At 48.1% G+C, this 25841-nt stretch overlaps 1 protein-coding gene across 1 annotated transcript in view; it reads left to right on the top strand.

Annotated features, from left to right (window-relative positions):
• Positions 1 to 25841, top strand: part of DOC2B (double C2 domain beta) — a 122599-nt gene that overhangs the window by 33335 nt on the left and 63423 nt on the right. The window contains exon 3 of the mRNA XM_081890572.1: positions 23430 to 23504. Coding sequence (XP_081746698.1) covers positions 23430 to 23504 — 75 coding nt within the window. The remainder of the gene's footprint in view (positions 1 to 23429; positions 23505 to 25841) is intronic.

Below are 25841 nucleotides of genomic sequence, written 5' to 3'. Positions count from 1 at the left end.
TCAGATCAGGACGCTGGGCTGGATGAGTCCCAGCCTGACCCAGCAGGCATCTTCTCTTGTTCTTATCTTTGACGCAACATCTACAGAATTCAGCTTCCAGGGAAGCTCGTTTTTGTTTTTAAGGGTTACCAGACGTTCCTGGTTCCCGGGGACAGCCCCTGGATTTGCAAATCTGTCCCCGGACAAATTCCGTCCCCGGAATGTCCCTGGTTTTGCAAATCTGTCCCTGGGAAATGTGGCAGCGGCAGCCTCAGCAGCCCAGAGCCAGCCTGGTAGCTCAGTTGGCTCTGGCTGGCTTCAGGAGCTGCTCGCTGCCGCCGCCAATGCCAATGCCGAAGGTGAACAAGGGTGGTCCAACGGTACAGATCTCCTGCCCCCTTCCCCTTTGTTTTGACAGATCAGTGTGATGTAGTGGTTAAGAGCAGTGGACTCATAATCTGGGGAACCGGGTTCGCATCTCCGCTCCTCCACATGCAGCTGCTGGGTGACCTTGGGCTAGTCACACTTCTTTGAAGTCTCTCAGCCCCACTCACCTCACAGAGTGTTTGTTGTGGTGGGGAAGATGAGAAAGGAGAATGTTAGCCGTTTTGAGACTCCTGAAGGGGAGTGATAAAGCAGGATATCAAATCCAAACTCTTCTTCTTCTTCTCAGGAGTCGCAGGCGGGTTGGTGTTGCCCTGGAGGGGCACAAGGCATGTGGTTTCTCTGCCAGGCAAGGTGCAAAGCCCATAAATGCGCAGACTTTTTTAAAAAACTGGGCAACGGCCTCCTGCCCATGACTCCTGAGCCTCCCCCGATCTGTCAAAACAAAGGCGGAAGGTGGCAGGAGATCAGGGAAGGCTTGGGAGTCACGGGTGGGCGGCAGGCCGTTGCCCAGTTTTTAAAAAACTGCACATTTATGTTTCACAGTGTGCGAAAGAAGGGCTTTGCACCTTTATGCAATATGCATGTGTGCTTGGGCCCAGGGTCTTTTGCCTCACCATCCCCACTACTGAATCCCTGTTGCTACTCTGCTTCCAAAAAAAAAAAAAGTGTCCCTGGATTCATTGAAAAAATTCTGGAGACAAATTCCTGTTTCTTATGATTCTGTGAGAACAGCATGCTGCTGGACTGGATGGGCCTGATCCAGCAGGGAAATTCTTAGGTTATTAAGTTCTTAGGCTAGGGAAGGGGAACAATGCCAGGTCTGCTTTTGCTCGCTGGAGAAAGGTGCCCTGGAACAATCTGAGATATGGTTGTGTTGTGCAATATAACAGAAAATAAAAATTAAATGCCTATCATGGACCAACCCTTTGCATCTGTGGCCACCCCTGCTTCAGTATCCACCCCCCTTACATCGCTGGAAAGCCCCCCTCCCACCCTGAGAGCGGGATGTTCTTCCCAGGTGAGGGCCGCTAGCTTAGCAGAAGCAAAGCTGCAACTTGTGCGCAGCTCTGTTTTTCAAAAATCATATTTTCTTCCCTTTTCTTGCAAAATGAAAAAAGAGCATTGGGAAGGAAGGGGGTGGTGGAAACCTAGTGGCTGCCAATTATGCAGCCGCCAGAGAGAGCCGTTTTGCAGGACGTGATTAGCAGCATTTAACAGCCCCATTTATAAGCTGACAAGGCGGTCAGGAGCGTCAAGTAAATAATCGTTATGTCGGGCTGGCCGTGGGTTGCACTGGCTTATAAATAACTCTTGCCATTTTCCTTTCCTTTCGGGGGAGTGGGTGGGTGGGCAGAGGAGGATTAAAGGTGTTAAGAAACCAAATCTATTGTTCTTAACAGCAATGAATGGCCATCCGTGCTCAGATTAAGCCAACATTTTTCAAAGACTATCCAATGTATTTTTTTTAAAAGGGAAGCATTCAAACATCGCGATCTACTTCTTCTTTGGCAATCACTTGTAGCCAAGTAAGATTGTCTTCCATAAACACGGTTTTAACAGTGAGTCTGTAAGTGACTGTGGAGGCCAATTCTGGATCCACACGTCCTTCCACAGTGGGGACATGGGTTTCCAGGCAGGAGTTGATTTGCCAAGCGTGCCTTCCTCTTACCACGTTTCTCCCTTGCGTCCTGAGTTCGAGTGTCTTCAAAGCCCATGACACCTTTGGTAAAGGCTGTTCTCCAACTGGAGCACTCGCAGGCAAGTGTTTCCCAATTGTTGGTGTGCAATTAATTGTTACTGTTTTGAATTCTACTGTGCTATCGTTTTCCTTTGAGGGCCGTGAAACCCCCTATTCCAAATAATGTTTTTTATAGGGTGGCGGGCACGGGAGGTGAGTTTATGGAATAATAATATATAATTATAATAATTCATTATTTATACCCCGCCCATCTGGCTGGGTTTCCCCAGCCTTTCTGGGTGGCTCCTGACAGAATATTAAAAACACAATAAAACATCAAACATTAAAAGCTTCCCTCAACAGGGCTGCCTTCAGATGTCTTCTAAAAGTCAGATAGTTGCTTAGTTCCTTGACATCTGATGGGAGGGCGTTCCACAGGACGGGCGCCACCACTGAGAAGGCCCTCTGCCTGGTTCCCTGTAACTTGGCTTCTCGCGGGGAGGGAACCACCAGAAGGCCCTCAGCGGTGGACCTCAGTGTCCAGGCTGAATGATGGGGGTGGAGACGCTCCTTCAGGTATACTGGGCCGAGGAACCGAGGGTGCAGGACCCCCAAAAGTTTGGGAGTCGCTGGATTAGCCCATACTTCCTGCAGTCTCAAAGTATATTTTGCCCTAATAAAGTTCCTGCTCAACATCACTGTGTTTTGCAGTGATTACGGATGTAATTCGAGATAGTGTCTTGCTCTGGTCACCTTTCACAAATTACGGAGCCCATTTTGCTTCATATAACTGGTGTGGAGTCCCTAAAATGGTTGGCTGGTGCCTTGTACACCTCCTTCCAGCAGCTCCTGCAGCCAAACTGGTGCTCGGCTTTCCTTTGGGCCACATCGGCGAAGCCGGGGTGTGTGTGTTTCTTGTCATCTGGGTAGCCCAGGACCTCCATACACACCGCCCAGGCTTGCGCCCCAGGGAGGTCACTCCGGTGCTATTGGACTTCACCCCCGGAGGCACACTCCATTGTTTCTCGAGACAGACAGATGCCAGCCACAATTTTTGTGTGTGTGTGCTGTATATTAATGATGATGATGATGATGATGATGATGATAATAATAATAATAATAATAATTTATACCCTGCCCTCCCCGGCCAGAGCCGGGCTCAGGGCGGCTAACACCAATAAAATCACAGTAGAAACATAATAGGGGAAAAGAGAAGAGGGGGGGAATGCAATTTAAAATGTAGCCTCATTTTAAAGTAGCTGATAAATCAAGACCATAAGGGGAGGGAAACATAAGGGTCAGACCGAGTCCAAACCAAAGGCCAGGCGGAACAGCTCTGTCTTGCAGGCCCTGCGGAAAGATGTCAAGTCCTGCAGGGCCCTAGTCTCTTGTGACAGAGCGTTCCACCAAGTCGGGGCCAGTGCTGAAAAGGCCCTGGCCCTAGTTGAAACCAATCTAACCTCCTTGAGGCTTGGAACCTCCAAAGTGTTGTTATTTGTGGACCTTAAGATCCTCCGCAGGGCATACCAGGAGAGGTGGTCCTGTAGGTATGTGGGTCCTAGGCCACATAGGGCTTTAAAGGTGCTTCAGAGAGGATGGGGTGGGTGAAGGAGGTGGGAGAAAACCAAGGCAAACCAAACAGATTCGCTTTACTTGTTTGTGACCAAGGCTGATTTAAAACTTTCCTGGGCCACTGGGACTGTGGGGTTTGTGTCCTTGGATGACCTTGTTCTGACTGGATGCATCTCAAGGGATGATCCCTGGCAATTTCTGATCAGGACATTCGTTTGATATATAATCACAGCCAGGCTTCCTCTGGGCTTCCATAAGTAAACCTGTCCCAATTTAGCTGGCAGAATCAGAACCAGGCAACCCCCCCAGAGACGCTCTCGGAGAATTTGGGAAGGGCAGAGAGCCAGAACGATCAAAGAGCTTGGAGCTACATCTCAGTGGGGAAGGGTCAACCTGCCTTTTAGTTTGAGTGGGGGAATGTGAGTAAGGAAGCAAGGGATCGTGGAGAGTAAAATTAGGGCCAGTGGGGTTAGAGATGTTTTGCTTGCTCTCCATGGCAGGGAAGCAAGGGGCCATTGATCCAATGAAGACTTTAAGGGTAAGAGATTCAGAAGAGGGGAAAAGAAGAACTTCTGTCTGTAGCTCAGTGGTAGAGCATCTGTGCCCCAGGAAAGTTCACAATGTTTGGGGTGTTTTAAATTAGGGACGTGGGTGGCGCTGTGGGTTAAATCACAGAGCCTAGGACTTGCTGATCAGAAGGTCGGCGGTTCGAATCCCCGCGACGGGGTGAGCTCCCGTTGCTCGGTCCCTGCTCCTGCCAACCTAGCAGTTCAAAAGCACGTCAAAGTGCAAGTAGATAAAGAGGTACCACTCCGGTGGGAAGGTAAACGGCGTTTCTGTGTGCTGCTCTGGTTCTCCAGAAGCAGCTTAGTCATGCTGGCCACATGACCTGGAAGCTATACGCCGGCTCCCTCGGCCAATAAAGCGAGATGAGCACCGCAACCCCGGAGTCGGCCACAACTGGACCTAATGGTCAGGGGTCCCTTTACCTTTACTTTAAATTAGGGAAAAGTGAGAGGGGACCATGGAGATGTGTCGGATGATACACAGTGTGGAAGAAGCAGATTGGGAGAATTGTTTTCGCCCTGCCTTTCGTAAGATTAGAACTCAGGGCCATCCAAAAGCGGAATGTTGGGAGAAATCGGGGCAGGCTAGCAGTGGTTCTGTGGGTCCCTAGATGTTGTTGGACTACAACTCCCATCATCCCTGAGCTCTGGCCTTGCTAGCTAGAGGTGATGGGAGTTGTAGTTCAACAACATCTGGGGGTCCACAGGTTGAGAAAGGTAAAGAACTTCTTCGCATGGGGCGCAGTTAAACTGTGGAACTCACTCCCACAAGGTTTAGTGATGGCCACCAAAGCAAGTCGACTTTAAAAGAGGAATGGACTGGTCCGTGGAGGAGGATAAGGCTGTCTGTGGCTATTAACCATGAGGCTGTACTCTGTCTCCACTGTCGGAGGTCCTTATTTTGGAGGTCCTTACATAGTGCTAGGAGAGTCCCCTTGCCTGAAACACCAGAGGGCTGCTGCCAGTCAGCGTAGACAATACTGAGCTTGATGGTGCACCAGTCTGACAGCTTTTTACATTCCCAACTACTTCACACAGCATCACGTAGTTTAATAACTTTGGAACTCCCTGCCACAAGGTGTTGTAAGGACAGCTAGCCAGGTTCAGTGGCGTAGCGTGGGTTGTCAGCACCCGGGGCAAGGCAAGTAATTTGTGCCCCCTAACCCGTGGATTTGCGCCCCCTAATCCTAACCCCCAGATGTTGCGCCTGGTGCGGCTGGCCCCCCCTGCACCCCCCACGCTACGCCACTGGCCGGGTTGACTTTAAAGGGGATTAAGGAAACTCATGTAGGGTGTAGCTATCAATGGCTACCAATTGCAAGGGCAGTATACTACCTCCAGGATCTGGAGATCAACAGTGGGAGGCAGCGGCTGCCCTCACTCCTTGCTTAATAGGTTTCCCAGAGGCATTTGATTGGTCGCTTTGGGTAACAGAATGACGTGCTATAGGTGGGTTTCCGTCCTCACCCAGCAGGGCTGCTTTTATGTTCCTGTGAAGAGAGGAGGCCCAGGCCCAAGCGGACAGGCACTCAAGCAGGGAGGCAGCAAACAACCTCCTCTGCGAGTTAGGTCACACTCAAGCTTTTCATCCCTTCATTTATTTCTTTGTGGGCGTCTCGTGGATCTAGTTGGGCACAGTTTGGGGACTTGGCTGGTTTTAAGACTCAGTTGAAATGAAAATCTCAGGCCTGTCTGCTTCATTCTCTTTATATTCCCTCGCTGTCTCCAGATATGATTTCCTGTACAGCCATCTCTCCATCACGGCTAATCTCTCTCTTTCCCCTGCTCCTCCCAGCCTTGAAAATAACCAGTTCGTCTTATCTTCCCACTATCAAAAGATGTATCGCTCATATCCCTTTTGATCCTCAGGAACCTTTTCCCTTGATGTATACAGTGAAGTTGGGTCGTTGTTTACCTCCCTCTGACAAAAGGGTAAATGCATCAAAGAAGAAATTGAAAGAACAGCTTGTGTAGATGAGGGAGGGGGGAATCCCTTTCTCCTCCTTTCCTGCCTCGATAATCTGTTTTTGATGGATAATTCTGGGCAATCTGAGGTTTTTATTTTTTAAATGTACATTTTACAGCTTTAGGTTTTTTGGTGTTTTTTAAAAGAATGATAAGAGTGTGAGAAAATTGAGCAGAGCCTTGCTGGACCAGACTGCCTATTCCATCATGCTGTCACTCATCAGATCATTGAAGGAGAACGGGCAATGGGGTGGGGGAAGCCTCACAGGATAAAGTGTCCCCCATGAGGTGCTTTTGTTCGGGGGGGGGGGTTAAAGAAGTTGGCAACCCTTTTGCAGCAGTGCGGGAGGAGAAGGAGGGGAGAGAGAATAGGTGGGTTTGTGCTGGGCAGAAGCGTTTAATTGGGGGAGGAAGAACGGGGGGTGCTATGTTCCCCACTTCTTAAAGGTAAAGGTAAAGGGACCCCTGACCATTAGGTCCAGTCGTGGCCGACCCTGGGGTTGCGGCTCTCATCTCGCTTTATTGGCCATGGGAGCCGGCGTACAGCTTCCGGGTCATGTGGCCAGCATGGCTAAACCGCTTCTGGCAAACCAGAGCAGCGCATGGAAACGCCGTTTACCTTTCCGCCGGAGTGGTGCTTATTTATCTACTTGCACTGGTGTGCTTTCAAACTGCCAGGTTGGCAGGAGCAAGGACCGAGCAATGGGAGCTCACCCCGTCGCAGGGCTTTGAACCCCCGACCTTCTGATCGGCAAGCCCTAGGCTCTGTGGTTTAACCCACAGCGCCACTCACTTCTTACAAACTGGGAAATGAGGACTAATCCTGATCAGTCATTTAGAGTGATCTGTTTACTGTGGGGACGATGCGCCTCTTGCATATTAAACCCCTACATTTAGTGTGCAATCACAAACTCCAGCAGGTGAGGGGGGACCTCAGTGCCCTGGGGCTCAATGGGGCCCTCCAGATCACTCTACCTGGCCCTCAGAACTCCCACCAGACCACACCCTCCTGGAGAGTTTCTAGGGTTTAGATAGATAGATAGATAGATTCTTTATTGTCATTACACAAGTGCAACATTGCACAAGTGCAACGAAATTGGATGCCATCCCTTAAAAAACAACAAAAGCAAAACAACAACAACAACCAAACAAACCACATTCCAGCCACACCCACACCCACACCCATCAAGCTCCCAGGTCACACTATCGAGTTACAGCATTCAAAAAGGCCACAGCTCTTGGATAGAAACTATTTTTCAGTCTATTTGTCCTTGACTTGATGTTTCTATATCTCCTGCCAGAAGGCAGTAGTGCAAAGAGACTGTATCCCGGGTGAGATGAATCCTGCAGGATGTTGTTTGCTTTCCTAAGACAACGGGAACCGTACAGTTCTTCCAAAGATGGGAGAGGATGACCAATAATCCTTTGGGCTGTGGTTATGACCTTCTGGAGCACCTTCCTCTCTCTAGCTGAACAACTGGAGAACCAAGCACAAATACAGTATGTGAGAATGCTCTCTATGGAGCCTCGGTAGAAGGACACCAGCAGTCTCTCACTCAGATTGTTCTTCTTTAAAAGTCTGAGGAAATAAATTCTCTGCTGGGCCTTCTTCACCAGAGCAGTGGTATTTGCGCTCCAAGTCATGCCCTGATCGATAGTCACTCCCAAAAACCTGAATTCCGCCACCCTCTCCACCCGTTCCCCGTTGATATACAAGGGCTGAATGTCCGCCTTTTTTTTCCTGTAATCCACCACCAATTCCTTGGTCTTAGCCGTATTAAGAGCCAGATTGTTCTCTCCACACCAAACACAGAGCCGCTCCACCTCGTCCCGATAGGCGGACTCATCCCCTCCTGAAATGAGCCCCACCACCGTAGTGTCATCAGCAAACTTGATGATTTTGTTGCTGGAATAGATGGCTGTACAGTCATACGTATAGAGAGTATAGAGCAGGGGACTCAACACACAACCCTGTGGTGAGCCGGTGTTAAGGCTAAGGGCTTTGGACATATGTGACCCTACTCTAACCCTCTGAGAACGTTCTGACAAAAAATCCAAAACCCAGAGACAGGTGGAGTTGGAGAGTCCAATCGCCTCTAGCTTGGACACCAGTCTATGGGGGAGGATAGTGTTAAAAGCAGAGCTAAAATCCACAAACAGCAGCCTCACATAACTCCCCGGCTGCTCCAGATGGGACAGAGCAGCATGGAGAGTGGTGGTGATAGCGTCTTCTGTGGATCTATTTGCCCTGTATGCAAACTGGTAGTTGTCAAAAGTTGATGGAAGACAGGAAATAATGTGACGGCGCACCAGTTTCTCAAAACACTTCATGATGATTGGAGTCAGTGCAACTGGTCTGTAGTCATTCAAACTACTGATTGTGGGTTTTTTAGGCAGAGGAACAATAGTTGACGACTTCAGGCAGGGTGGGACAATAGACTGGTGTAAGGACTTGTTGAAGATCTTAGTAAAGACCCTCGCCAGCTGATCCGCACAGCCCTTCAACACCTTTCCAGTGATGCCATCAGGTCCAGCAGCCTTCCTCGGATTCACCATCCTCAATACCTGTCTCACCTCGTGCTCCTCTACAGTGAATGAGGGGCCCCTATGGGCTGGTGGCTGTAATACCGGCGTCTCAGGTGGCTCCTTCTCGAAGCGAGCAAAGAAGAGGTTAAGCTCCTCCGCCAGCAAAGGGTCACCGTCGACAGCACCAAGGTTAGGTTTGTAGTTGGTAATATGCTGAATCCCCTGCCACATCTGTCTTGAGTTGTTGCTCCTTAAATTATCCTCAATCCTCTGCCTATAATCCAGTTTTGCCCGTCGAATACCCCTCTTCAAGTTTGCTCTTGCCACACTGTAAAGCTGCACCTCGCCCGACCTGAAAGCCCTGTTCCTTTCCCGCAACAGGCACTGGACCTCTCTATTCATCCAGGGTTTCTGATTGGGGTAAAACCGGATGGATTTATTTACTGTGACAGTGTCTGTGCAGTGATTGATATAGCACAGAACTGCCGCCGTGTGCTCCTCCAGGTCTGAACGATCGAAAATATCCCAATTGGTTCTCTCAAAACAGTCCTGCAGCTGGTGAATAGCACCTTCAGGCCAGATTTTAACAGTCCTTGATATTGTGGGAGCCCGTTTCCTGAGTGGGATATATGCTGGTACCAGGAACAGAGACATATGGTCGGACTGGCCCAAATGTGGCAGCTGTAAAGCCCTATAGCCGTGATTTACATTTGAATAAACTTTATCCAGTGTCTTGTCCCCTCTTGTGGGACATTTCACATGCTGATAGAGCGTTGGGAGCACTGTTTTAAGTTCAACATGGTTGAAGTCTCCCGCAATGATGTGCACAGCTTCAGGATACTTGTCTTGCTGGCTGCTGATAAGGCTCTGCAGGCATCCCAAAGCCAAGTTGGCATTGGCATCTGGTGGCACGTACACACCAGTTAGCATAACAGCTGTGAACTCCCTAGGGAGATAGGCTGGTCTACATTTAACAGCCACATATTCCAAATCCGGTGAACAGTGACTGCCCACAGTCTTAGAATTATTGGACCAGCATTTGTTCACATATACACACAGCCCCCCTCCTTTGGTTTTTCCGAAGTCCATGCCTCGGTCATGACGATGTACCGCACAGCCTTCCAACTGAATAGCTATGTCTGGTATGGACGGTTGAAGCCATGTCTCAATGACAAATAAAACGCAGCAATCTTTTACAAGGCTGTTCTTTGCTGCCTGCAGCCTCAATTCATCCATCTTGTTGGCAAGAGATCTCACATTAGCAAGAAATATGCTAGGGAGTGGTGGTTTAGATGGACTCCTCTGCAATCTTACCAGGACGCCGGCCCGACAACCCCTCCTTTGCCTCCTGTCTCTACGCCGCCTTCGCCTCCTCCCTGGAGGCATAGTAATCCATGGAGAGCCCGGTGGCCTGGCTACTCCCACAGGAACGGTATCTGGGCGAAAATAATCAGCTCTTACAGCTTGTTCACACTGTAACCCGACCTTCAGAAGTTCCTGCCTGCTGTAAATCTTTCTTGCCCGGCCAGACATACTCAGAACAAGTAAAAATAATAAAAACAAAAACAAAACGCTGAAAAACAAAGGGAGAGCACTAAGCCGCAGCGTCTATGCGCGCCGCCATCTTGGATGACAGTGCCCTCCAGATCACTCTACCTGGCCCTCAGAACTCCCACCAGACCACACCCTCCTGGAGAGTTTCTGCTGGGCTGGGAATGTATGCTTGAACTCTGATCACACTCCTTGCCTCTCTGCGTGGGGGATGTTATTGTTGTTGTTTAGTCATGTCTGACTCTTCGTGACCCCCTGGACCTGAGCACACCAGGCACTCCTGTCTTCCACTGCCTCCCGCAGTTTGGTCAAACTCATGCTGGTAGCTTCGAGAACACTGTCCCACCACCTCATCCTCTGTCGTCCCCTTCTCCTTGTGCCCTCCATCTTTCCCAACATCAGGGTCTTTTCCAGGGAGTCTTCTCTTCTCATGAGGTGGCCAAAGTATTGGAGCCTCAGCTTCAGGATCTGTCCTTCCAGTGAGCACTCAAGGCTGATTTCCTTAAGAATGGATAGGTATGATCTTCTTGCGGTCCATGGGACTCTCAAGAGTCTCCTCCAGCACCAGAATTTAAAAGCATAAATTCTTCAGCGATCAGCCTTCTTGATGGTCCAGCTCTCACTTCCATACATCACTACTGGGAAAACCAGAGCTTTAACTATACTATAACCACCTTGTTGGCAAGGTGATGTCTCTGCGTGGGGGATAGAGAGGGGCAAAATTTAGTCCAACAGGCAGAGGTAAAACCCGTGTAAGTTGCACTGCCCACTTTTGTCTCTGGCTCCTCCCCCTGCTTGCAGGTGTGTCCCCCCCACCCCCCAACGAAGGTTGCCCACAAAGAAGAAAAGCTTTTCCCCCTGCAGAGCTGTAGGGAGAAAAAGGCCCTGAATGATGTGTGATGGGGCTTTTTTTTTCCCCTGGCCTGTTTTATTTTTATTTTTTTCTTCTTCAAATATCTTCTTTCCTCTATTTTAATTGAAAGCAAAAATGTCATGGAGAATTGCATTTCTCTATAAGGCTGTGTCGTGCGCGCTGGTGCTCTGGAGCCCCTTCTCCCCCCCCCCCCGCTCCTCCTGCCCTCCCCTGCTTTTCCATTTAGACCACATTGAGTGCTTTTTCCATTTGTTATCCCATTTGTCAAATAATAAAGGAAAGTGTAACGTCGAATGAACCTATTAAAAAGGGACTGCGCAGGGGAGAGGGAGGCGGGCAGCGGAGCGGAAAGTGACAAAGGCGCAATCTCCCGCGGATCGCGGAAAGGGGGTAACGAGGGAAGGGGGGCGGCTCGCTGGTCCAGCCATAGACGGGGGGGGGGGGGTCCTGTGCCAGGGGATCGGGGGGCGAAAGGGGCAGCCGAGGTCACCCCCCCTTCGCCTCCAAACGCGACTCTTAATTTGTTACAGTGGTACCTCGAGTTACATACGCTTCAGGTTACATACGCTTCAGGTTACAGACTCGGCTAACCCAGAAATAGTACCTCGGGTTAAGAACTTTGCTTCAGGATGAGAACAGAAATCGCGCCGCAGCGGCAGCGGGAGGCCCCATTAGCTAAAGTGGTGGTGCTTCAGGTTAAGAACAGTTTCAGGTTAAGAACGGACCTCCGGAACGAATTAAGTACTTAACCCGAGGTACCACTGTATTTGTAAGCTTCTGGCTGGATTCACCATGAAGCTTTGGTCGAATCTTGAACTAGGGTTGCTATATTTCCAAAAGTAAAAACCAGGACACCCCAAAAGTTGTTGAACTTTTTTTGTTTATTTTTTAGGAAGACCCGGGGCTTTTTTCTTTAAAAAAAAATTGTTTATGGGTACTCCCATTGTGACTTAAGAAAAATCACCATTTTGTAGTTCGAAGAGGGGGAAATAAATTCAGTAAAATGGACAAAAGTACAAAGATTCACAAAATGTTTAGGGGTATGCGTCACCCTAGAAAAAAAGCACTGGGAAGACCCCAAAACTGTTAAGCTTTTTTTTTTTAAAAAAAAGGTAAAGGACCCCCTAAATTTGTTGTCGTCCATGTGAATTCTGCCTTTGGAATCCTGGTCCAGACGTACGGCAGCCCTACTAAAGCAGAGGGTCAAGATTTGGGGGTGATTATTCTTATTTTATTATTTTATTTATTATTTATTTATTTATTCTTTATGGAATTGGTTTTATTTTGCCCAGCACAACCCAAAGCAGCTTACAGCCAATGGGAACCAACCATTGTAGATATATTGCCAAAAGAATTGGTTTTGTATATGATCTTGGCAGCTGGAATAGTCATAGAATTGCAGGTTTTGAGGGGACCCCAAATATCATCTCGTCCAGCCCCCTGTGCCGCAGGAATATTTTGCCCAGTGTGGAATTCGAACCCACAACACTGAGATTAAGAGCCTTGTGCTCTTTCCAGCTCGATGGAAAACATCTCCAAATCTTACACTGGGCACTTGGTACGGCTCACTCTGGAACGTAGTCACAATGGAGAAAATCACACATAATTGGAGATTTCGACAGACGCTTTTTGTATGATTTGCCATCCCTTTATTTCGTATACAATGGAAGCATCAGCTTCAACACAACCTGGTGAATCACAAGCCTGGTGAATCTGGAGCGATAACTGATGATCTGACACCGTGTGTGACTGGACTCATTCTGTGTGTCTGTTAGATACAGTCAGCCCGCAATTTAGCACTGGGGTTAGATACCGAAGATTGTGCTTAAAGCCCAAATCAGGTACAGTGGTACCTGGGGTTAAGTACTTAATTCGTTCCGGAGGCCTGTTCTTAACCCGAAACTGTTCTTAACCTGAAGCACCACTTTAGCTAATGGGGCCCCTGCTGCCGCTGCGCCACCGGAGCACAATTTCTGTTCTCATCCTGAAGCAAAGTTCTTAACCCAAGGTAATATTTCTGGGTTAGTGGAGTCTGTAACCTGAAGCGTCTGTAACCTGAGGTACCACTGTACTGATGGTCTGCTTTAGAGTATGAGACAAGTCAAGGAATCACTGAGAGAGCGCCCCACACAAGTACATTTTACAGTGGTACCTCGGGTTAAGAACTTAATTCATTCTGGAGGTCTGTTCTTAACCTGAAACTGTTCTTAACCTGAAGCACCACTTTAGCTAATGGGGCCTCCTGTTGCCGCTGTGCTGCCGGAGCACGATTTCTGCTCTCATCCTGAAGCAAAGTTCTTAACCTGAAGCACTATTTCTGGGTTAGCAGAGTCTGTAACCTGAAGCGTATGTAACCCGAGGTACCACTGTATAGTCAAAACACATTGGATGGAGCGGCAGCCGAGATTGCCAAAGCCCTTTCTCCTGGACCCCAACCCCTTTCCCACCCACTTTTAAATTTTTAAAAATATATATATTGCCAAACACTTAAATCTGAACACGCACAAGTTAAACAGACGCATGTTGTGGGCCTACCGTAATTGTTATGTTCTTTTAAAATTTCATCTGTTGCTATGTGTTCTCTCTGTGCGGTATGTATTATAAAATGAAATTTTAAAAAATCTTCACCCCTCCCAAAAAGTTTTCTTTTGGGGAGAACCACATCTGTTGAATTTCAACCTGTTTCCAAGCTGTTAGGACGAAGCCAGGCAGAACCTTGCTGCCCCCCTTGTAACTGCTAATATTGCCCCTAGTTTTTTTGGGAGACCTCCTGGTTCCCAGTGCTAATCCCATTCAGAGTAGACCCATTGAAGCCATAGAATCACAGAATTGTAGAGCTTGAAGGGACCCCGGGGGGTCATCTATCCCAACTCCTGTAATGCAGGAATCTTTCACCCAACTCGGGGCTTGAACCCACGACCTTGAGATTAAGAGTCTCATGCTCTACCAACTGAGCTATGAAAATCTACTCGGGTTCATTACCTTGCCTTCCCTGATTTAGATGGATTTTAATAGTGCTGTGCTGTTTTTATTATCTACATTTTAATAGATTCGTTCTTTGAATTGCTTTAATTCTATGAGAGTTCCATTACTTTTCAATGGCGTTAGCTTTTTGTATTTTATCTGTGTTGCTCCAATTTGTGTAAATCGCCTTGAGTCTTGGGGAAAGGCGGAATAATAATAATACTAATAATATCCCCAAGAATCTGTGTTTTATGTTCAGAATGTTGAGCCCATCCTTAACCCTTTGCTACCCACCCTGCTCAGAGGAACTGTCTCCATTTCATTCTTCACACGTTTCTTTTCTGTTTTCTCTGTTTCCCCCTCCCCTCCTCGTGGTCATTTCCCTCCCTGATTCCTTTCTCCATTCTGCCACACTTCCATTTTGTTGTCTCTCGGCCTGGGGGAAACCAGGTACCGAAGGCTGAGTTCCGAAAGGTAAGGCCTGGCTTAGCCACGTGTCTTGTTATTGCACCCTGCGAGACCTAGGCTGGCCCATCTCACACCGCAGCATGAAATCTAGCTGCTCAAGGTGCTTCAAAGAGAATGGGGTGGGTGCAGGAGGTGCTTTGGCTACCGTTTCATAGCTGCCAATCGCTGTGTCCGGATATCGCTCACAGATGCCGCCTACCTCCCAGTTTTGGGGGGATTTGCAGGTCGCAGGCTCGCCAGTTTGCTGCTCCAGAGTTGTTGGCACGCACCAGCTGAGCTCATTGCTAGCGGGAGTCACGGTTTCGTGTTTCTTATGCACCCCATTGCCACAGCTTACTCACTCCGGGTTCTAGCCAGTGTTCTTCCTATTCGGAGTAGACCCATTGAAATGAATGGCCCTGGATGATTTAGGCTTGCATTGCTGCATGCATCCCAGTCTCCAAGCTGAGAGAGATTCCTGCGGTTCTGGCACTTCCCCAAAGTTTGGTTTCCTGGGAATGAAGGTCCATGGGTGTCTTTAGGATATATGGTTTTATTTACACATCTATACCACCTGAGCTTGCGGCATTGACATCGCAAGAGATCTTGTCTCCCTATTAGGGTTCCAGGGACGCCCCAAACTCAGCTTTAGGTCCAGCACAGAGCAAGACATTCTCACCTTCCAGCATCAACCAACACACACACACACACACACACACACACACACACACACACACACACCCTGTTGGTCTCCATTCTAGGAGAATGGCGGTTTGGAAAACACCCATTCATTTGTCTCCATGGCAACAGAGCAACCTCTTTAGACATGTAAATGGTGGTACTTAACTGGCCAGCTAAGGCCATGATCTCACAAAGGAACTTGGCTGACCAGTTCAGTGGCCTCTTCTATTTGATTCTAAATATCACATACATAGGATCACAAACCTCAAAGGGGCCCACAGATATCCAGACTGACCCTCCAAACCTATAACAATTCATTTCAGTGTTCTGCTCTGAGTAGAACTTAGTTGGAGACAGTGTTTCTGCTTCCTTTTTGGGTCTCGCTGTCTGCCCCCGCCAGCAGTCCAGCCTCTGCATTGTGTACTAACTGGAGCTTCCAAGCGCAGTCCGAGGAAGAGCACACTGCAGTAACCCAGCCTCAAAGTTTATATCCTCCTGCTCTTCCACCACAGAGCTTGTGGTGGTGAACCTGGATCTCCATCCCTCTTTTAAGTCCCCACAATGACCCTGTGAGGTGGGCTAGACTGAGAAAGGAAGACCGGCTCATGGTCACTCGGTGGGCCTCAAGGGATTTGGTTTGGTTTTCCGCACCTAGTCTGAGACTCTAACCATTGTACCATCCTGCTCCGGAATGATCGTGTGAAAATAATGATAAGCCAGTGTGGTGCAGTGGTTAGAGTGTCAGACTAGGACCTTGGAAGTCCAGGGTTCAAATCACTGCTCAGCCATGAAGCTCACTGGGTGACCTTGGGCCGCTCACTGTCTCTCAGCCTAACCCACCAGAATAACTGGAGCGTCCCGACCAGAAAGAAACAAGGCATTCAAAATCAAGAATGGCTTTCTCAGGTCATCTGTGCAAACTTGGGGAAATGGCCTCACTGTTCTCTGCTGGTCCAGGAGCCCCTGGGAATGTGTGACCACAGCCTCTGCTCTCACAACCACCTCCCTCGCTTTGTGGTCTTATTGTGGGGAGCGTTGTCATGCATTCGTTTAGGAAAAGCATGGCCAAACTTGGCCCTTCAGATGCTTTGGGACTACAACTCCCATCATCCCTGACCACTGGTCCTGTTACCTAGGGATGATGGGATTTGTAGTCCCCAAACATCTGGAGGGCCAAGTTTGGCCATGCCTGGTTTAGGACAAAGGCAGCCCAAATATTATCACTGTAGCCACGGTGTGTTGCAAAACAGTCCGCCTGTCACAAAATGTGCATTGCCGTTTTGCAGAGTAACAGTGAGTACAGGAGGCAGGTCTCTGCTCTCAAACTGCACACAATCTGAATTTTGACAATTGTTCTCCTTCCTCCCACCCCACCCCCCAACAAAAAACCAGAGGGCTAAAAAGCAGGTAAGTGACTATGAGTGGCTGACGTCCTAACCCCCACCTGGGAATAAGCTCCATTGAATTCAATGGGGCTTACTTCTGACTAGACATAGAATCACAGCCTAATCCAACCGAGCTTAGACCACTGAGCTGCTTTTATCCCATGCTTCTTGGCTATTTTTTTAAAAAAATGTTTTAATGAAGAAATGTCTTATTGTTTGTTTGTTTACTGTGCAAACAACTGTGATGCATTTGTTATGGATGGTGTGTGTGTTTGTTAAGATAAACACGATGCATTTTTTAAATTATTGAGGGTACTAACAGCAGGTGCTGTGATCAGTTAGTGGATTACTTTGGTTTTGCTTCAGTTGAGAGGTGGGGGCGGAGAGGGTTAAGTCAAAGACTGCATGGAAGGGAAGGGGTGGGAGTGGATTTGAAAGATGAAGGTCTCTCTCTCTCTCTCTCTCTCTCTCTCTCTCTCTCTTGGCTTTTGGGTATGGCTCCATAGCCAAAAGGGACACAGGTGGTGCTGTGGGTTAAGCCACAGAGCCTAGGACTTGCTGATCAGAAGGTCAGCGGTTCGAATCCTCGCAACGGGGTGAGCTCCTGTTGCTCAGTCCCTGCTCCTGCCCACCTAGCAGTTCGAAAGCACGTCAAAGTGCAAGTCCAGCGGGAAGGTAAACGGCATTTCCGTGCGCTGCTCTGGTTCGCCAGAAGCGGCTTAGTCCTGCTGGCGACATGACCCGGAAGCTGTACACCGGCTTCCTTGGCCAATAAAGCGAGATGAGCGCCGCAACCCCAGAGTCGGCCACGACTGGACCTAATGGTCAGGGGTCCCTTTACCTTACCATAGCCAAAACCGCTTGCTTTTCATGGATGCTGGAGGTCACCTAATGTTCCTGGAAGTTAAGCTGGCAACAGATTTTAGTCAGGGGTCTTTCGCAGCCCACCTGGGAGATGTTAAAGATTAAACCTGGGACTTTCTGCAAATCAGATGCTCTGCCAATAAGCTGCCAATTTGCCTCTATTGTGGGGATGTTTCAAATGCCCCCCCTCTCTTGCCCCATCTTTGTGCTAGCCAGTTGTGTGGGGGTTTTTGTCTGCCTGTGTTTTTTTCAAGGACATTGACAGGACTATGCTAGAGACTTCTCTCTGTGTTAATTTGTGCAGAATTCAGACAGATCATCTAGCACAGGGCAAATCCTTGGGGCTGTAGAGCCTGTTCTGGAGGCTGACATTTTAAAAGCCTTCAATATTTCAACAGCGCCTGGGAACTTCCCCCCCATATATTCTTAAAAAATAAAAATCAGCTCAGCTTTCCATTCTCCTTTTGATCTTTCCTCCAATCATTTTAATCTCTAGCTGTCTAATATCGATTTAGAAATCCCACCTGCATTCTGAAGCCACCCAAATCCACTGGGGGAACCTCCAGAGATTCTTTTCATTGTACATTTGGGACGATTTGTGCTCACAATGTTATCAGGGCAGTTAGACACAATCTCACTTCCAATACTATCCCAGCCTGCAAAAGTTTTGGGGCAGACAGACTGCTTTGTTCCCGATCGGCTCATGCCCCGTAAAGCCCCCTGTGACTTTTCATATCATAAATGTCATACCTTGGCTTGTGTCAAACCAAATTCTGTTCAGAGTTAGTCCCATTTGAGTGAATGTAGCCAAGTTACTCATGCCCATTCATTTCAATGGGTCTGCTCTGAAAGTTGGTACACACAAATCCATTACCGTACACTTTAGGGGAAATGGCTTGCAAAAAGAAGAATCCATTAGCAGAAACATGCCCTAAAATGCTAATGCATTTTCATGAGGACTAGAATAGGGGTGAATTTTAGGGTGAATTTCATTAGGAATTTGCATTTTAGGGAAAATTGCTACTAATAGGTGCTTCTTCTTTTTTGCAAAGCAATTTCCCCTAATATAATCTGCTTTCATTATATATAGATAGATGATAGATAGATGATAGATAGATAGATAGATAGATAGATAGATTGATGATAGATAGATAGATAGATAGATAGATAGATAGATAGATAGATAGATGATAGATAGATAGATAGATAGATAGATGATAGATGATAGATGATAGATAGATAAATAAATAAATATAATGATATAATAGATATGGATTTAGATATAGATAATTTCTTACATTAACAGCCTGCTTTTTCCCTCCAAGCAAGAAGTTCAAGATGGTGTCCATAGTTTCCCCCCTCCCCATTTTATCTCCACAACAACCCTCTCAGGTAGGCTAGGCTGAGAGAGGCAGTAACTGGCCCAAGATCAGTCAGTGAGCTTCATGGCTGAGTGAAGGATTTGAACCCAGGTCTCAGTCCAGCACTCTAATAACTGCTCCACACAGCCACCAATTAACGCACACTTTACCCCAGTGAAGTCTCCTAATGACTCTCAGAACCCCTTGACAAACTACAGTTCCCAGGATTATTTGGGGGGGGGGAGCTGGAGCAGTGGGTGTTTAAAGTGGCACATTCTGTTTCTGAATGCATAGTGCTGGTGCAGCCTTCGCCTCTTTCATGCTATAATTAAAGTAGGGGGCCTCTCAATGGCTCCGTCAGGTGGCCAGAAATGACATCAGGGACACACACACACACACACACACAAAGAAACAACACCGTCAATCCATTTACCCCTCCCACGTCATTTCAGAAAGGCCCGTTATGGCTTCCTTAGAAGGTAATTCAATTGCAGCAAAATCAAATTGCTACGCAGGGTCTATTTCACGGTTGTTTTCTGGGAGGGAGAAAGAGGCGGCTTTTATGAGCATCTACACACACACACACACACACAACCACATTGCAGACTCTCAGGTTGTGCAATCAAGCAAAAAGCTCTGCTGAGCTAGTGAAGCCTAGGAAAAGAGAGAGAGAGAATGAGATTTTTTTTCTGACATAGCCAACCATTTTCAGAGAGTCAAAAGGCCAAAAGAATGGGAGGGGACGCCTCCGTTCTTGCCCTGTTGTTGTTGTCGTTTAGTCGTGTCTGCCTCTTTGTGACCCCCTGGACCAGAGCACGCCAGGCACTCCTGTCTTCCACTGCCTCATGGTCAAACTCATGCTGGTAGCTTCGAGAACACTGTCCCACAATCTCGTCCTCTGCCGTCCCCTTCTCCTTGTGCCCTCCATCTTTCCCAACATCAGGGTCTTTTCCAGGGAGTCTTCTCTTCTCATGAGGTGGCCAAAGTACTGGAGCCTCAGCTTCAGGATCTGTCCTTCCAGTGAGCACTCAGGGCTGATTTCCTTCAGAATGGAAAGGTTTGATCTTCTTGCATTTCATGGGACTCTCAAGAGTCTCCTCCAGCACCAGAATTCAAAAGCATCAATTCTTCGGTGATCAGCCTTCTTGATGGTCCAGCTCTCACTTCCATACATCTCTACTGGGAAAACCATAGCTTTAACTATACGGCAGCCTTCTTGATGGTCCAGCTCTCACTTCCATACAACTCTACTGGGAAAACCATAGCTTTAACTATACGGACCTCTGTTGGCAAGGTGATGTCTCTGCTTTTTAAGATGCTGTCTAGGTTTGTCATTGCTTTTCTCCCAAGAAGCAGGCGTCTTTTAATTTCGTGGCTGCTGTCACCATCTGCAGTGATCATGGAGCCCATGTTCTTGCCCTATCATGGCCCATATTTCCTTGCTATCGTATGTTAGGGCAGCTCAGAGGGGGAAATGGCCAAGGGCGCCCATTCAAGTCTCTTTCTTGGCCACTCTCTTTTCTCTCTCTCGTTCTCACGCTGCCACCCCTTCTTTCTCCTCCCCTCCTCCCCAGCCACATGAAATTAGGCCAGAGGACTGCATGAAATCAGACCTTCGGGCCACAGGTTCACCTGCCGTAATGGCAGGTATCCATTGGCAGATGAGACTGCAACAAAGTGTTGCAGCGTGCAGCACTCCTGTTTACAGCTCCATTCTGTGAGCCGTGCCCTCTTCCAAAGTACTTCAGTCACCATTGTGTAGGCCAGGGGTCAGCAAACCTTTTTAGAATGAATTCCTATGCCCCACAAATAACCCAGAGATGCATTTTAAATAAAAGGACACATTCTACTCATGTAAAAACACCAGGCAGGCCCCACAAATAACGCAGAGATGCATTTTAAATAAAAGGACACATTCGACTCATGTAAAAACACCAGGCAGGCCCCCCAAATAACCCAGAGATGCATTTTAAATAAAAGGACACATTCGACTCATGTAAAAACACGCTGATTCCCGGACCGTCTGCGGGCCGGATTTAGAAGACGATTGAGCCGGATCCGCCCCCCCCCCAGGGCCTTTGTTTGCCTACCCATGGTATAGGCACTGCACATGTTCTGTTTTTTGAGGGGGCTTCTAGACATCTCGACCTCACCACTGCCAATTCTTATCTACGCTTTCATGGAGGGATATTGGTGAAAGGGCAGTTTAAGGAGGATATTGACAAGCTGGAAGATGTTCAGAAGAGGGAAACCAGGGTGATCAAGGGTCTGGAAGCCAAGCCTGATGAGGAACGGTTGAGGAATCTGGTTATGTTTAGCCTGGGGAAGAGGAGATATGAGAGCCATCTTCAAATATCTAGAGAGCTGCCACATGGAATAATAATAATAATAATAATAATAATAATAAATTTTATTTATACCCCGCCCTTCCCAGTTCAAAAACCAGGCTCAGGGCGGCTAACAACAAATTTAAAACACTTAATTATAAAAGCAGCATAAAATACAGTATAAAAACACGAATAACAATAAAATTCAAAAATCAATTTTGGAGAAATAAGCTTTAGATAACCCCCAGGGCTAGCTGGCTGAATTGGTCCTACTTTGGCCAGCAAGGAGGCCAGGGGAGAATTAGCTGTGGGGTCTCAGAGCGGGTAATCTTCATAAAAGGGGAGGGGGAGGGAAGAGAAGGGAAATAAAAGATCCCTTCTGAATTCAGGCTGAATTCAGATTAAAAGCCAGGCGGAATAGCTCTGTCTTACAGGCCCGACGGAAGGAGGTTATATCCTGGTGGGCCTAGCCTCATGGGACAGAGCATTCCACCAGGTCGGAGCCATCACTAAGAAGGCCCTGGCGGAGGATAATCTGACTTCCTTAGGGCCCGGGACCTCTAAGCTATGGTTATTCATGGACCTTAAGGTCCTCTGCGGGGCATACCAGGAGAGGCAATCCCATAAATACGAGAATCCTAAGCCACAAAGAAGATGGAGCAAGCTTGTTTTCTCCTGCTCTGGAGGATTGGACCTGAACCAATGGATTCAAACAAGGGGTTGGGCTAGATGACCCCTAGGTTCCCTTCCAACTCTGCAATGCTATGATTCTTTGATTCCTCTTCCACCCCTTGAATCCAACACAACACCCCTGGCTTTTGTTATTCTGCTGCCTATGCTTAATCAGGTACACCCACCCCTCTCAGGATCCTGCAGTCGTGTGGCAACAAATGGAGCATGTTTGCACATAAGCAATTATCAAAAATGCCAGAGCCCCGTAATTTGGTACCTCGAGAAACCGCTCAGTTACTTAAGCTGAGAATTAATTGTGAGTTGGAAGGAACCTAGAATTAGCTGCCAGAACAACAGCAAGGCTGTAATTAATTATCTAGGTGGTTTATTGGATTCTACCCAGAATCGTGGCTTTGGAGAACAGTAATGGATCGCAGGTTTCCATCCACAGCTGGGAGAACCCAGGATGCCGTTTCCGGGCTTCTTTGAAATGTGGCTGCTTTGCCCATCCTTCTCCAGCTCTCAGTAACCTTGGAAGCGACTCGCGAGTAGAGCATCTGCTTTGCATGCAGAAGGTCCTGGGTTCAAGCTCTTGATTTCTCCAGGCGGGGCTTGGACTGCCCATCGCCAGACACCCTGGAGCAGGGGTCAGCAAACTTTTTCAACAGGGGGCCGGTCCACTGTCCCTCAGACCTTGTGGGGGGCCAGACTATATTTTGGAAAAAAAAATATGAACAAATTCCTATGCCCCACAAATACAGTGGTACTTCTGGATGCGAACGGGATCCGTTCCGAAGCCCCGCTCGCATCCTGAGTAGAACGTAAGACGGGTCTGTGCATGCGTGGGTCGCGTTTTGCTGCTTCTGCGCATGTGCGTGACGTCATTTTGAGCGCCTGCGCATGCGCGAGTGCCGAAACCCGGAAGTAATGCACTTCGTTACTTCCGGGTCGCCACGGAGCGTAACTTGAAAATGCTCAACCTAAAGCACATTTAACCCGAGGTATGACTGTAACCCAGAGATGCATTTTAATTAAAAGGACACATTCTACTCATGTAAAAACACGCTGATTCCCGGACCGTCCGCGGGCCAGATTGAGAAGGCGATTGGGCCGGATCCGGCCCCCCGGCCTTAATTTGCCTACCCACGCTCTGGAGAGTCACTGCCAGTCAGTGTAGACAAAACTGAGTTGGATAGACCAGTGGTCTGGCTTGGTACATGCCAAGTCAAGCCGTTTTATTGCAGTTGATGACCAGTATCAAAACAAAACAACCATTACAAAATGTGAAAGCTCAAGGCAGAATAAAATAATTTATAAAAAAACCACATATACATGAAAGAGCAGTTCTGGGTGGACATTTATCTGTCAGAAAGGAACCCCTTCTGGCCTAGGAGTGTCTATATGTTATTCTAATCCTGGGTGCTAATCACTGGATGTCGTGTTTTAATAGATGCTGCACAAAATTTGGCCTCCCATTGTGTTATTCCGGGATTGTTGTCTAGGAGCAGCAGAGTGGCAAGAAACCAAAGTGAGGGGATGCGTGTTTATTATTATTTTATTTATTTGCAGGAATTTCCCCTTTATAACCTGACATTCTCTCTCCCTTCTCTCTTTCTGTATCTTTTTAAAGGGACTGAAGCCCATGGATCACAACGGACTCTCGGACCCATATGTGAAACTACACCTGCTTCCTGGCGCCAGCAAGGTAGAACATGGCCCCCTTTTTATCTGGGGGGGTGTCTCTGTGAGCACTCAAGCATTCTCACCTCACAAACACCCCCGGTGCCCACTCAATTTTTAATTAAAATAAATTAAGATGGGGAAGTTGAGGGGGCTTACCTGCTTTTGGGGAGGACTGTCTGGTGCGTGGGTTTTTTTTGGGGGGGGCAGTTTCTTTCTGTGAATGTACAAGGCATTTTGCCTCTTAATTTGGGGGTGAGGGTGTTCCAATAACCTCCACCTTTTCTTCTGGGAAATGGGTATTTTTTGTGGTGCTTGCGACAGTTTCTTAGTTTTCCAAATGTACGTGAAGTTTTGGGAGTGGGGTAGGTTTTTGCAGGAGCAGACTGGGGGTGTGAGGCGCCCCCCATGCAGCAGGTCTTTCTAGGAGTAGCTGGAAAGGCGCCGCAAGCCATTGGAAAGTTGTGAGGCTCTCTCTGACCTGCAGTCTTAACTAGGGTCCAATAACAACGAAAACAATAAAGGTAAAGGTAAAGGGACCCCTGACCATTAGGTCCAGTTGTGGCCGACTCTGGGGTTGCGGCGCTCATCTCGCTTTATTGGCCAAGGGAGCCGGCATACAACTTCTGGGTCATGTGGCCAGCAGGACTAAACCACTTCTGGCGAACCAGAGCAGCGCACGGAAACGCCGTTTACCTTCCCGCTGGAGTCGTACCTATTTATCTACTTGCACTTTGATGTGCTTTCAAACCACCGACCTTCTGATTGGCAAATCCTAGGCTCTGTGGTTTAACCCACAGCGCCACCCGCGTCCCAACGAAAACAATAGTTTTACCATATTTTGAAATGGCTTTAAAATACTTCATAGGAAGTGATTCTTCAATGAAATGGTTGTTGCTTATACTAATAATTATATCCAACCGCATTCTAATCTGAGTAGATCCACACCCACCCACCCCAGGATTACTAAACCCAAGTTAAGTTGTGCCCGCCAATTTCTCTGGGTCTGCTCTGAGGAATGGCGGTCTGAAAGCTAAACAGAGAAGTATTGATTTTCAGGGGCTTCTAAGCAGATGGTATATGTGTGTATTTGTGTGCCTGAGATGCTAATGTCTTCCCACCTCCCTCGATTCTTAGAAAACGTGGCGGGTTTTTCAGGTCACATTGCGAAGAAGCCAGGGAGCCCCAGTGCTTTGCAAGCTAATTGATAAATGATTGTGGAATTATGTTTTGGGGAGGGCGCTGTCAAGGTCGAGGCATGGAGAGGAATGAAAAACTATAAATAACCCTGGTGGAGTGAAGGGGAAGCAGGCCAGCGGGGTGGGGGTGGGGAGACAGTCTGCGTACGCCGGGAGTCGCCAATTTAGCTCCCTCCAGATGTTGCTGGACTCTAATTCCCAGCACCCACAGCAGCCAGCGTTGGTCAGGGATGATGAGAGTTGCTATCCAGAAACATCTGGAAGGCCAGAGGTTCCCCACCCCTGATTAAAAGATCTCAACCCGACCCAGCCTTTCTTCCACCAGATGCTCTCCAGATGTTGGACTCCAATTCCCATCATCCTTGCATGGATGATGGGAGCTGGAGTCCAGTAGCTATTGACAAACCTAGACAGCATCTTAAAAAGCAGAAACATCACCTTGCCAACAAAGGTCCGTATAGTTAAAGCCATGGTTTTCCCAGTAGTGATGTATGGAAGTGAGAGCTGGACCATAAAGAAGGCTGGTCGCCGAAGAATGGATGCTTTTGAATTATGGTGCTGGAGGAGACTCTTGAGAGTCCCGTGGACTGCAAGAATATCAAACCTCTCCATTCTGAAGGAAATCAGCCCTGAGTGCTCACTGGAAGGACAGATCCTGAAGCTGAGGCTCCAAGACTTTGGCCACCTCATGAGAAGAGAAGACTCCCTGGAAAAGACCCTGATGTTGGGAAAGATGGAGGGCACAAGGAAAAGGGGACGAGAGAGGACGAGATGGTGGGACAGTGTTCTTAAAGCTACCAGCATGAGTTTGACCAAACTGAAGGCAGTGGAAGACAGGAGTGCCTGACGTGCTCTGGTCCAGGGGGTCACGAAGAGGCGAACACAACTAAACGACTAAACAACAACAAGAACAGCAGCTATGCTCTGCCTGCATAGTTGGAGGCAGCAACGCTCCTGAATGCCCGTTGCTGGACCCCACAGGAGGGAAGAGTAATCTTCTTCTTGAACCCTGATTGCAGGTTTCTCACAGGCAGCAAATTGGCCATTGTGAGAAAAGGGTGCTGGACGAGATGAGCCATTGGACTGATCCAGCAAGCTCTTCTTTATGTGCTTAGGTTCTTAACTTGGATGGTTTTATAAGAGGATTACCTGGGACTGCCTGC

The sequence above is a fragment of the Podarcis melisellensis genome, assembly GCF_964234715.1.
Source record: "Podarcis melisellensis genome assembly, chromosome: 15".
In the NCBI taxonomy this organism is placed as follows: domain Eukaryota; kingdom Metazoa; phylum Chordata; class Lepidosauria; order Squamata; family Lacertidae; genus Podarcis; species Podarcis melisellensis.
The sequence above is the reverse complement of the archived record's forward strand: the minus strand, read 5'-3'. Positions and strand labels throughout refer to the sequence as shown.